General features: G+C 33.7%; 1 protein-coding gene across 1 annotated transcript in view; it reads left to right on the plus strand.

The window, feature by feature from the left end:
* The window catches only part of PREX2 (phosphatidylinositol-3,4,5-trisphosphate dependent Rac exchange factor 2), a 74051-nt gene that overhangs the window by 58024 nt on the left and 1470 nt on the right, over window positions 1-14557 (plus strand). Inside the window, exons 33-38 of the mRNA XM_015819391.1 lie at window positions 260-403; window positions 1249-1363; window positions 6078-6144; window positions 7467-7657; window positions 11933-12035; window positions 13296-13363. Coding sequence (XP_015674877.1) covers window positions 260-403; window positions 1249-1363; window positions 6078-6144; window positions 7467-7657; window positions 11933-12035; window positions 13296-13363 — 688 coding nt within the window. The remainder of the gene's footprint in view (window positions 1-259; window positions 404-1248; window positions 1364-6077; window positions 6145-7466; window positions 7658-11932; window positions 12036-13295; window positions 13364-14557) is intronic.

Consider the following 14557-nt stretch of genomic DNA (forward strand, 5'->3'; position numbering starts at 1 on the left):
ATCTTTATCCAGCAATATAAAGTAAGGAAATTAACTATGTGATGATACTGTGACATATAATTAGTATTTTACAAACATTGTGGCAGAAAGATTCAATGTTTGGCATTCAAACAGTAGGTCAATGTAGATTTTTAATCTGAACTATGTTTCCTAGGGCAACACAAGGATTAATTGTGATGTTTTGTTTTATGTCCCATCTTTAACCCAAAAACTTTGAACTAGTAATTTTGACTAAAATATTATTTTATTTTATTTTTAGATATGCCAATCACATTTCAAGCAGAAGGAAGTCGGCAAGCTATGAAAATTTATTTTTATCTTGATAGTTACAATTTTGAACAGCTTCCTCAAAGGCTGAAAAATGGTGGAGGTTTTAAACTTTACCCAGTTCTATTTGCACAAGGTAAAATATTTTCAAGTTCACCTATTCTTAACACTTTTTAAAAACTTATAGGAAAAATTATATAGTTACTGGCATTCTGAAGCTTGACAGCATTTATGGATAAGCAATATTTTGAAGAAAATCACATCATGCATAAGTAAAATGTATGTATGTTATTCTACATTTTGAATATTTTATTGCATTTATCTTACTAATGTCTATTTTTAATATATTCATTTGTTTGTACAGTTCTGTCTAGATAGACATCTTCTTGCATGGTTGAATTTGATATGATGTACAAATGTTTCTTTTAAAAAACATGTGCTTTTGGGGAATTCTGGGAGTTGAAGTCCATCCTCATTAAAGTTGCCAAATTTGAAAAAAAAAGATCTAAAAGTTTAAAAATTGTTTTCAAATTTTGTCAGTAAAGAGGATAATTATATGGTTTGGGAATGTTTTTTATCCTGAAAGCATAATATAATCTCTATATTAGAGATTAACAAATCTCTTACTGAGTTGAAAACAGCTGTTGCAGATACTTAGGTTAGCCTAATCTTATGTGTTAACTTGATGGTGTCCTATAGGAATGTGTATATCCTCTATGCAACAGTGAAATGCACAACATTCTTACTTAACATATAGTATATTTAAAGGTACAGAAAAGAACAAGCTCCTGATATCTTTCTACTTAGAAATTTTTTTCTTTAGATAATATGACCATGTACGTGAGTGTTTGTGTTAGCTGTGGAAAGGCAATATCATATTTGGAGAACTACAACATTTATAGATATAGGAAAACTGGAAAAAATAAATTAATGGATCAGTTTGATAAGAATCTGTATTGTTTCCTTTGTATTCTTTTATAGCCCTGGAAAGTATGGAAGGATATTATTATAGAGACAATGTATCAGTAGAAGAATTTCAAGCCCAGATTAATGCAGCTTCATTGGAAAAAGTAAAACAGTATAACCAAAAACTCAGGTGAGCTATTTGTTATTTCTAAGCACAAAATGCTTAAAACAATATGGACAAAAGTCCGGCTTTCGTGGATCATAGTGTGCAAACACATTCAGATTTTTCTTTTTTCCAGTCTGAAATCAGTCTAGTTAATATTTTGACTAATTATATAGGGAAAAATAAAGACAAACATCTGAACATATGACATATTTCCAATATAATTCCTATAATCTACTCAGCCAACTTTACATGCATATTTTGGTACTTCATGTGAGAGTCTGTACTATGGTTTTTGTTTTATTATTTCACTGCCACAATTTGATTTTTTTCAGTATTGTGAACCATCAAGTATATCAAGATAATTGCATCTTTTGAAGATATGGAAGTGAATCTAACTCTTATTAGTTATGTAAAAGAGACCGATGGGCACATAATACCAAATCATCTCCTATGAACATAATAACTTCTTTATGTTGCTGATGAGTTCTCACAAATTAAAATAGATGTTCAGATTAGAAGGAAATTTGTATTTCACCTTTCCTTCCAAATGCTTTACAACTTACTCATTTTGTTGCTTGGGCTGTTTAAAGAGAGAAGACAAATAACAGTAAATTCCTTTCAGTAACACAGTGCATAAAAACAGTATATTATCTTCCCTTCCTCTCTCTTAGTAACAAAAGCATTATTTTGTATTGTACAAAGTAATTATATTTCTATGTGAGCTCAACTTTATCAACAAATTTGTTGAGTTAGCAACAGCTGTAATGTCATTAATGCACCACTCTATTGTTATAGTTCTCTTCTGTCATGTTCCAAACAATAGGCTTATTCCTATATTGTTTTCACAATGCTACACAATTCCATTTCAAGTTGAAAATATCCCTATGTTATGCCAAATGATAAAACTAAGACAAAGATTGCAGCCCTAAGAACTAAATCTGTTTTTTTCTAATCTCCATTTGTTTAATTTCTTTTCAACCCAGAAAAGGCCTACCTATGAAAGTTGTGTATAGTTTAAAAAGATTCAGGAGTGTTTTGTATTTCATGCAAGCTCAGCATTACTCTACTATTTATTAACAAAACTTCTACTTTAGATTTGTTTAAAAGTCTGGAAAAAAAAGATATTGTTGCTTTAGTTAGTAGTAGAGAGGTTGTGCTCATCAAACTTTCTGCCTGATAACACTTGGATTTTGTAATTAGTCTTTGCTAATTCTGTTTTCTTCAGAGCATTTTAAAAAATAGCATATTGTTTTCTGTTTTCAGGTTGTGATTAGGTTTAGCAGTGTCTATTTACTCTGAATCTATGTTGATTGGAAGATGATTTCAATCAGAAGAAATTTCCAGAATGATCCTTATGGGGCCAGGAGTCCTAGACTGTATTGATATATTAGGTGAAAGACAGGGTTGTTAGTTTTACCAGACTCTTCCTGTCATCAATTTAAGTGTTTGGGGATTGTCGCATCAGGATTTTTTCAAATAAAATAATGTATAATACATGATGAAATCTCATTTTATTTATGTGTTTATTTATTCAATTTGCATGGCTGCCCATCCCATCAAGTAACTATGGGATGATAAACAATTTTACTAAAACCAATTCAAAACCAATTTGAATACAAAAATTAAAATATATAGCAACTGAGGAGAATGTCTCAGTCAATGGCTGTTAGCACAACCAGGAGACACAGGAGATTGATTGTCCTTTGTTGGAAATTTTCAACAGAATTTTGATATCTATTTTGGGGGGATAGTGTAGTATCTCTGGTGGGCATGACTTTGAAGTAATTGATCTCTAAGATCCCTTTCAAACTTTACATTCTATAAACCTATGTTAATATCTATCAACACAGTTTGCAGTAATGGTTCATTAATGCACTGTGTGAATAAATACTTTCTTTTGTCTGTCCTAAATTGCCTTCAAATCAGCTTCATTGGAACAATCCTGGTTCTGGTGTTTTGAGAGAGGAGAAAAAACTAGATTTGCAAAACAGCTTTTTGTTTGTTTTTGTGTTTGTTCCTTTCTCCAAAGAAGTGGAACAGGAACAGGTTCTGTGCTGCAAAGTGAGGCTCCAGTTTGTATGCATTTCTCTTTCAGTCTTCCTCATTCCCAAACCACTGTTTGGGGGAGGTGATATATGTGGGAAACGTCACATTGCTTTTCCTAACTTCACTTCAAAATTAAACAATGCATTTATTTACAACTGAATGCATACTCTTTTTATCCTTGTGGACACAACTTCTCCCAACACAAAGTAGGGCTAGAGAGGTACTGTAAATTCCTCCCTTACATATAATTTTCACTCCTTTCTCTTGCTCCCCCTCCATAATCCCAGGTTTGCAAAACTGAAAGTCACATAAAAACAAGGAAAAAAAATATGGTTAGGGTGGAGGATGGGAAGAAAGAGGTGGCAAACTTGTGTTAATGATTTTTATAATAAAACCATACAACTGAACCAATGCAACACAGGATAGATACAACAATAAACAAACAACTCCCCCATCACACAATATTAAAACATTCACTATACAATATATAAATATAAGAGGGAAAATATAAAACATTTAGTTTCCTTTTGTAGTAATTAAAATGCAGTGAGAGAGGTAGAACGGCAAATGAAAATAGAGCAGTCAGTCTCCTGTCAAATGTGGTGAGGCAAGGGAATTCTATGTTTCACCAGAGAATTTTGAACTGCAGATGGTGAGGACAATTGGGGAAATTAAAATGCATTGAGCATTATTTGCAAATGGAGAAGCTGTTGGTATACAATAGCGGATTGATGCTCTTACATTAAGTAACCTGGGTTTACGAACAGAAGGTTTAAAATTCTGTTCCTTAAACTGGAGAATGATAGGTAGCAACTCACACAACCTAACCTTGATGTAGAACAGAATCAAGTTTTCTCTGTCAGTTTACGGGTATTCTACATTTACAACAAAACCCTTCAATAATATCTACTAAATTTTAAAAGCTATAATGCAAACACTTTCTGCATAAGCATTAAGATTTCATTCTTATCATTTTAAGTAGATTAAAAATTGAGTCTTTCAGGTAATATGCCAGCTTTTCCATTAGCTTTCCTCATAACATCTAATTGAGGTTCTCAACAAGCATTTAGTAATTAAGTGAAGTGCTTTGGGAATTTGTATGCTATCCACCAAATATCCTTTTGTGAAAAGCCACTGGAAGTTGCTCTACCAGTTTTCACTCAAGTGTCAGCTAATTAAGGAGGATTTGTTTTTTGATATGTCATATTTTAAAAGTCTAATTTTGGGAGGAATAGCATTACTCCCAGAGCCAGTTTGATGTAATAAGTAAGGCCAGAAACTGGGAGGCCATGATAAATACTAGTCCTGCTTTAGACACAAAGCCAACTGTCATTTTTTCACTTGTGCTGAAAAAAAGTTAAGAACACTTAAAAAGAACTCTCCCAGCAGCACCTATAACAGTGGCCATGTATAGAAAACAGTGAAGTTACATTTGTAGAGGTATGCACCATTCCAAATTAATCAGGTCTGTGTTCACACATACATAATATGTGATGTTTTGCAACACTGCCCCCATTCTGTCCATTTTTAGATATAAGAATGTTATATTTAAAAGTGTACCAGCAGCAATAAGGAGAAAAAGTTGGTCTATAAAGGCTAATATATGTATAATGCATTTCCAAACATTTAACCAAGAAATAAGTCCCAAGTGATTGTAGTTCTTACTTCCTAGTAAATGTGCATAAGTTTTCAAAATTATTTGGATCAAACTTTCATAGAATGTTCAGTTGTCTATTTTTTCTGATGCATGACCTTTTGGCCAAAATCTGACGCTAAGAATAGCTCTGAAATCGGTTATTTTACATGTATTTCAAACATTCCGAATACATTTTTGGTCTCTGTGCAAAATGAAACTTTATGTCATAATACATTTTTAAGAGTCACAGATTTATATTGCATTGCTGGCAGGAATCTTTTTTAACTGAAATGTATTTTAAAAATAGTTTATATTAGATAAATATGATGTGAAATGTCATTTCCTTTTTTAATATGTACTACACAATATGAGAGTTTTGTTTAAAATTAGCAGTATTGCTTCCCATCATTTTAAATTGGAAAATATATAAACACTCTAATTGTAAGCATAAATAAATTTAACATAATTCAGGAAGATTCCTACACATAAAGTGGCTAAAATCCTAGCTTTATACAAGTTCATGACTTATGGACACTTTGCATATTTGGCCTGTCCCAATGGCCCTTATATTCCTGAGGGTTGTTGTGCAGGTCCCAAACCCCCCAAAAGTGTCACTCTTGTACAGATGAAGGATATTTTTAATTATGCTGAAATGAAATTATAAATACTATTGTGAGCATGGATTCTGATGCATAATTTTTATTTACTGTGATGATTTGCAAAAAGCTGCTGTTATTGTGATCAAAGCCTGTATGAGAATCAAGAATTCTAAACATGTAAAAAAGAATTTTATAATTTAAAATTCTATTCTCTTTATTGTCTCTTGAGCATTTGTCTACATTCTGTGGTAGAATGCTTTTAATTCAGCTTTTGAGTACTTCAGAATTATTTTTAGCACAATAACATTCCACATAGGGATTCATAAGGCAGTTCATATTTAATGTCCTGCAATTTCAGGGTTGTAAATAGTTTAACATGTCACAAAGAGACTGAATGCATTTATCTTATAAATGTTATTGAGAAATATTAATATATTGTGGGGTGTTCTTTTCCCAGAGCATTTTATCTGGACAAATCAAATCTTCCTCCTAATTCAACATCAAAAGCTGCTTATATCGATAAGGTAAATCAATAGGTATGATTAAAGTAAAATTTGAATATGTTCTACAGGTTAGTCCTCGACTTCTGACCACAACTGAACCCAAAATTTATGTTGCTAAGCAAGACAGTTGTTAAGTGAATTTTTCCCTATTTTACATTTTACCTTTTTTGCTACAGTGAATAAGTGCAGATGTTAAGTTAGTAACATGGCTATTAAGTGAATCTGGCTTTCCCATTGACTTTGCTTGTCAGATGATCTCAAAAGGTGACCACGTGACCCCGGGACACTGCAACCCTCATATATACAAGCCAGTTGCCAAGCACCCAAATTTTGAACATGTGACCATGGGATGCTGCAACAGTTGTAAGTGTAAAATGATTGTAAATCATTTTTTCAGTGCTGTTGTAACTTTGAACAGTCACTAAATGAATGGTTATAAGTGGAGGTCTATCTTTATTGTGAAGCAGTGCATCCTGTATATATATATAAATATAACCTTAAATTGCATGAAATACTTTCATTGTCCCATAGTAATAAGATTTTAAGTGCTGAATATTGAGAAATTGGAAAGGTGCCATCTCTCTTCCAAGCCTATTATATTCAGAACTGCAATTAATTTGTTTGGCATGGAGAATGACTAAAATGTAAGTTTAAAGATGTTGTCAGATACCACATTTGTTTTCATCTCATTGTGTGAGATTTTCATTCTGTTGAGGGCACCATTTTTGGACTGTGCCTAGGAAATCGGTTAGCCTTAATCTGGTCCTGTTTAGGTCAGTGTTTTCAGAAAAAAATATGTTGTACTAAAAAAATTTAGAGTTAATGTCTGCTTGTCATATATGTTTATTGAGAATCACTACATAGAATAATGTAACTACTCTGGTGCACTGAAAAGCAATTAAGAAAGCCTTGAAGTGAAAGACAATGCCTGAGAGATTGCCAAAGAGTATATAAAAAGGCATGGTAAGCGAAATTAGACCCATGTGAGAAAGAGCCTTTTCTGTGTGGTTGTAATGTAATGCAATAACCTATCTCTTGCACAAACCTTTAATTGATTTTAATCTTACCTGATTTTAATTGTGTTGCATTGATTTCACTTGTATATTTTATAATTTATGTTTTTGCTTGTTATAGGTTATTCTAAGTGTTGTATAGACAGAACTGCAGGATTTAAATTTAATAAATGGTCATCATATGAGTTATGGAAAGAATAAAAGTTAGGACTTCATCTTTACAGGATGTTCAAGACAGCAGCAATTTTTTTTTAATTTTGTTGAACTTAAAATATCACATGATCACTATATTGTCTTTTAATGATAGTAGCATTGTATTTTACTTGGCAGCTAATGAGGCCTGTAAATTCTTTGGATGAACTTTACCGACTAATGGCGTCTTTCATAAGATCCAAGCGCACAGCAGCCTGTGCTTACACAGCTTGTGGTGCTTCTGGAGTTGGACTACTGTCTGTCTCTTCAGAACTTTGCAGCCGACTGGGAGCTTGTCACATCGTCTTATGCAACAGTGGAGTTCATCGGTATGGCAATTTATATTTTCTAAAAATTACTGTTAATTGCTGTCCAGACTCAAGAATAAAGATGGGTATGGATATGGATATGAATGGCAATAACTATCTTGCAATTATTTATGCTGCTCCAGTCATTAGCAATATAGAACTGCTTCACAGAAAATTGTAAAATAATTCCAATAGATTAATGCCTTATTGCATGAGTAGAATTCTGTTGGGCTATCATGATAATATGTAACATTTTTCACATTCTCTAAAATATATATTTTAAAATGGAATTGACATTTTCCAAAACTAATTGGTTCTACCTACATAGCCTAGTATTCTTCTTGAATACATGATGATATTGCCAAGTTCTCTCAACAGATTGAGGTGTCATTCTATATATTGCATTAGATCCTTCAATTCAACAAGAGACATAGTGTATAACAAAAACTGCTCTGAAACTGCTTCTAAGTACTTTCAACTTTATCCTGAACTATGTTTCCTTAACATTCATCTGGATTACCTTAACAAACCCAGAGCCAGATCTTATTTTATTCTGCAACAACGATGATATCACACTCCAGAACATTACATTTGCATTGGATACTATTGTACTGTTCCATCAGTATGCATTTTACCCAAATCTGTTACAGATAGACCTTAACTTATGACCATAAATGAGCCAGAAATTTTGGTTGTAAGTTGTTGCACAAAGGGGTTCGCAATCTTTTTATGTTGTGAGTTACATATTTTGTGATGGTATGGCCAAAAAGAAAAAAAAATGTTTTAAAAAGTTAGAAATGGCTCATTTAGTCATTCAGCTATTTTAACTACAACAAAATAGAGAAATGTATTGATAAACCTCATAGAGATTTTTATACTATGTGGATATCTTGACAAACAAGTAGATGTATTATGTGACATGGCACTGAAGCTTGCTTATATTGCATATCATCCATACTCATGTCTTAAACATGAACAGTAATGCCTGGATGGAATTACACTATATTATTTTTTTATAGAGTATAGATGTTTAAATGACTGAGCTACTCTTTGCTAGAAATATAAAATACAGGTAGTTCTCGAGTTATTAATGTAATGAAGCCTGCCCATTCCATTCATAACTTGAGTACTCATAGGGGTGAATCTCATATGTTGAATGAGATCACTCCCTGCTTTTGCCCACACATTCGCTAATCGAATGCATGGGCAAATGCATAGTTTGTTAAGTACACATGAGGTATCTCATGGTGGGGAAGGCCATGGGGGGCCTGGTGATGGAACAGTCCCCCAATGTCTCCCCGACCCACTAAGATACCTCATGCTTCCCCCTCCCTTCCTGCTGTGCTGGACTCACTTACCTTGAGAAGATCTGTCTCCTTTCTGCAGTGGTTTCTGCCTTTGAGGAGACGAGAGTCAATGGAAGCTCCTGGATGCTGTAATATTGCGTGAGTTCAGGCGCCCAATCTCTTTTGCAGAGAATGAGTGCCTGAACTCTCGTGAGATCATGGACTCCAGAAACTTTCATTTTTGGTGCAAACACTGTGCCTGTCTCCTGCTCCCCCCAACTCCTTTCCACCATTCCGGAATACTTTTTTTCCAAACAGAGACCTTGGGGAGACTGGAAACTCTGTGTGTAAATTCTTGAAAACCCAGAAATTTGCTGCATTTTCAAGCGCTCCATTTGCTCATAGAGCTTTCAGTTTTCCCAAGGTCTCCATTCGGATAAAATATGTTTGAGCAATTTGCTGTGTTTCCAAGCATTCCATAGGCGCTCAAACATTTTTTATCTAAAGGAGACCTTGGGGAGACTGGAAGCTTCGTTTGTGAGCAAATGGAATGCTTGAAAACACAGCAATGGTCTCCCCCAGGTCTCCGTTCGGATAAAAAGTGTTCCGGTGGTAGTGGAAAGGAATTGGGGGAACAGGAGACAGGCAAAAGAGGATGGGTGCCTGAACTCACATGATATTACGGCATCCAGGAGCTTCCATTGACTCTTGTCTCCCTCAAAGGCAGTAATTGTGGCAGAGAGGAGATAGATCTTTTCAAGGTAAGTGAGTCCAGTGCAGCAGGAAGGGAAGGGGAAGCAGTTGTGGAGAGTGGGGGAGAATAGGGTGAATGTTGCAGAACTTCTGCAATCGTTCCTAAGGGTGAACAACTGCCGTGATGCTGCAACATTTGTAATTTTGGGATTTGTTTGTAAACACTAGGGGATGCTTATCACGTAACTTTGAATGAGCGTTAATGCTCGTAACTCAGGGATTACCTGTAAAGATACATCTAGCGTATGAAATGCGCCCAGTTTTCCAGAACAAGTGCAAGTAACATAAGAAGCTATTTGTCAATCTTCCTTTAGTGGAGATCTTTTTGAAAATAGAAATAGAAATTTGTACAACTGCAGTACAATTGCATACTTCACAAGGATAATAACCAATTACGAAAAATAAGTTTCTAGATTCAATTTGGTTCATAAAACACAATCTGAACCATCTTTCCCACTGGGCGCTTGTTTTGTATTAAAATAGTTTTGCTCAGTTTTTAAAAAAGAAAAAGTAATAATAGCTCAGAATTTTAACTGTCAACTGCAATTTGTACAATTCATTATTTTATAACAATAAGATTGTTTTTAAACAGTCTCTGATGTAAACTCCAAGATGAGTTTTCTGTTTTGATTTTCATTACCTAGATTTGTTATTATTCTCTGTAACAGTATCTAGAGGAAAAAATAAAGTGCATATTAGAAATTAGGACAGCAATGAAGGTTTTATGCTCCAGGGTAGGTTGTTTTAGAAAAAAAAACCTGCATTATTAACTATTGCAAGTATAGATGTAAAACAAACTATCACAATATCTGTAATAAACGTGAAATAAAGACTGAAATAAAATCTGGAATTCTTTAAATGTTCTGTGACTTCTTGAAATTGGGACCATGAAATCTAGGATTTTTAGAGGCCTTATTCTGTCTTTTGGTTTCTGTATATACATATATGCATGCAAATAAGATATATGAAGATGGTACATACCTCTTAGGGCAGGGCCAAGTTTGAATACCCGTCTTAGGGAGTGTGGTTACATGGTACTTCTAGAGCAGGGGTGTCAAACTGCCGGCCCGTGGGCCGGACACGTCACACGGAAACCGTGCTCATCCCATTGCTGGCAATGGCAAAACAGTCCCAATATGTTGCGTGATGTCACATGACTTCGCGAGTTTGACATGTCTGTTCTAGAGGCAATATTTAAACTATTTTGATACATAGGCTATCTCCCTTAGCCTTGTGAAGGCTATCAGCAATATAGGGCAGGCATCAGAAGAGAATTGAAATTTTAATGGGCAGGTTTAATAATAATAATACAGACTTTTGGAACTCTCCTCTGTATTTTGAATAAAATCCTAATATTATTGACATTCTCATGAATGAAAACTAATTTATTTAAAAGTCATTAATAAGTGAAATCCAGCAAAGTTAATAGAGTGAGTAAATAGTAAAAGGAAAAGCTGGTAGGATATTTATTTAACAATGAGAAGATAAAATCTAAAATTAATATTTAAAATATTTGTTTTTAAAGTTATTCAGTAAAAATAATATGTAGTTATAATTGTTTGAAGTGTATATGAGAGATTTATGGAAGTCTGGTAGGGGGAGAAGAATACATACATCACAAGATTGTGATACAAACTCTGCCCCTTACATACTTGTGTGGTATTTTCTGATGTAAGTATGAAGTGGAAGAATGCATCATGATATGGCTAGACATGCTTTACTATTTTGGCATAATCTTGGCTATGCAAATGACTAGGATATTAACTGCTGGTTTGGTTCTCTATACTTTCTTAATTTCAGAGAAGAGAATTAAATATCGAGCATCCAACAGCTGAAAAAGAAGTAGAGCCAAAATGCAGAAGTTTGAGCAATCTCTGATATTGTATCAAAGCAAAAAAGAGTTCTTGTACCACAGTATTTCATTGTAATATATACTTCTTCCTTTTAAGCCTCACAGTATTATGTGTGGAGCATGTTTAGATTTATTAATCAGACATAAAAATAAATTAAGTCTATCAAGCTAACTTTCTAAGTTAGTAATTGAATTTGAAAATTAAAATGTTACAGCAGCAGCTTACAGAAGATTTCAATGCCATTTTAATTCTTGTCTGACTAATGAGTAATGCATTAAAATTATATACAGCCTTAAAAATACCAACATTGAATGTGTTTGTAAGCCACCTGGGGCGACCTATGTGCGAGTTATAAATTTGTTTAATAAATAAAATAAATACTGATTTCTCTGATTTTTGTTTAGTTGTACTCTGAGCATCACTTTAGAGCAAGCAATCATTCTTGCTCGGAGTCATGGTCTACCTCCTCGCTATATCCTCCAAGCTACAGATGTGATGCGCAAGCAAGTAAGTTATTCCTCTCTTTAGTGGTCTTTTTTCAAGGCTATACTGTATATACACAACTTAAATAGATACAATTCTTTTAATTTATTTATTTTCATAGGACCTTCTCTTAACTCTTGCAATTTCTCTGAGCATAGATTCCTATTTGGTAAATTATTCTCTGCTCAAAATTGCATTTGCCTTTTTTTTTTGTAGTCACATGGCTCATATTCAGTTTGCAATCAATTATTACTCTACCATCTTTCTTTTAAGTGCCATTACCAAGCCAAGGATTCCATATCCCATGTCTGTAACAACTTGCAATTATCTGTTACATTTTTTTCTTTACTCTCAATTCATTTCTCTGACCTAGCAAGATCATTAAAATTTTTATGTTAATCTACTAAGTTATTCGAATTAGATGTTTTAATATTTTTCAGTGTTTTAATGGTTTTACTGTTTTTATTGTTTTAAAATGTTTTACAGATTTTAATTGTAATATATGTCTCTTAATTGTGAGCTGCCCAGAATTGTTTGCTGAGATGGATGGCTATAGAAATCAATTAATTAAACAAACAAACAAACAAATAAGCTATCTTAGCAATTTTGCATTATCTGTAGGTTTGTTCTACATGCCTTCAAGGTTAACACCAATCAATAAAATATGGAACATTCCAGGACTCAGTACTGAATCCTGTGGCCTCATTTCAGCTTGATGAGGAACCATTGATTAGTGTTATTTGAACACGATTTTTAAGCCAGCTATGTACTCCCTGTATTAGCATGATGTCCAGCCCACATTTGTCTAGTATGCTATTAGAAATACGTAGTGCTTGGATTGAAAACCAAGTAAGTGCTTTGGAGTTGTATGCATGCTGTATGCTGTATATTTTTTTCCTTTGGTTCAACTGGTAGGTTCAATAGCAGAAAATTACATCTTTGAATTGGAGAAGTACCAACAGTGTGTATGTAACAAGGTGTTTTGGAATGGCATGGGTACAGCGTTGACACCTCATTAACTCAAATGCATATTTTCTTGATATTGTGCAGATACTATACAAGCCCAGGAAAAGATGTGGTTTCTTTAAAGAGGCACTGAGAGTGTGGGCTGAACAGTAACATACATTTTCCATTAGCATTTTTATGCATATATTTCTGATATACAAGTACAAGTAATTATTTTTATATTCTGCCTTTTTCCTTTTTGAAAGTTAGTTTGGTAATTATCATAGCAGATGCTTAAAAAAATTGTATGGGAAGCACAACTATTTTTCATTCTTATAGGGAGCAAGAGTTCAAAATACTGCAAAGAATTTAGGAGTTAGGGACCGAACACCACCATCTGCTCCAAGGTAATTTAACATTTCAATTTATTTCTTTTTCCTGAAATAATTTTAACAATTTTTGCCAGGTATATTTTCTGGATTTGCAAGGGCACTAATGTTTAATTTTTTTTAGAATCAGATTTTAATGTAATTATATTTACCTAGTAATTGGTTTCTCAGTAGGAACATCATCAAATTTAAAAAAATTATACTAAAGTGAGAGTTTGTGTTCTGAATTATTTTTTACAAAGAGTTCACTAAAACGATTACATGAAGAACTTTCAATACCCAAGATATTATAGTAAAAATACTACATCTTGCTCTCACAGAATGGTGCTGAGCTACAGTATGAAGAGATGTCAGTGAAACTTTGAAAGACTCACTCATATTAATGCTGTATTTTAAAGCCCTCAAATATATCTGTAGTTTAAATACATTTCTAAAGTAGAAAATAAATGCTAAATGTTGGTTATGCAGTGATCCCTTCCATTTAATTAGTGGCATAATTGAGAAAAGCAGTAGAAGACTCTTCTTTGTATCCTTCTCTATTTGCTATTATGAGATGCCATTGGACATATTGGACATACAGGGGTAACATGTTGATGCATGGGGAGAAAAGCCAGTATCTACAATTGTTCTCTGTTCAAATACTGAAGAATTATCTTGCTGTGGATCATTTCAGATAGTGACAGATCTAATTGGGGATCAACATGAGCCTCCTACTACTCCTGTGACACTATTGCAAGTCCCAAAAATAAAACTGCAATTTCTCACTATCACAAAACTTGTTTTCAAATAATGAGGATTCAAGCTGAAGCTACGAAATTTTGCTGTGTTGTGTTGCCTGGGGCTGAATTGTATGAATTTAGAGGGGATGTCTGGCTTTTATTACCTTCCACTATAATAGCAGAACTGTTTAAAGGGCCTGACATACATGTAGTTCTCATTTAGCAACCATAATTGGAACTGGCAACTTAAGTTGCTAAGTGGAAAATCACATGACTGTGACTGTGCTTATGATTTTACTTCAGCTTTACTTTTTTCCCACTTCCTTCCCCCAATTGAATGCTCATCCTAGTGCTGGGCTAATTAGCAAGAAAGAAATTAATGCTTATATTTACATTAATTGAAGAGGAAGGGATTACAAGAGAGTAAACAGGCATATAGTGGAAAATGCAGTACACATCAAAAGAAATGTGCTGGCTCTGGCTGTTTGCCTAT

Source organism: Protobothrops mucrosquamatus, unplaced genomic scaffold, assembly GCF_001527695.2.
Source record: "Protobothrops mucrosquamatus isolate PMUCROS unplaced genomic scaffold, P.Mucros_1.0 scaffold912, whole genome shotgun sequence".
In the NCBI taxonomy this organism is placed as follows: Eukaryota; Metazoa; Chordata; class Lepidosauria; order Squamata; family Viperidae; genus Protobothrops; species Protobothrops mucrosquamatus.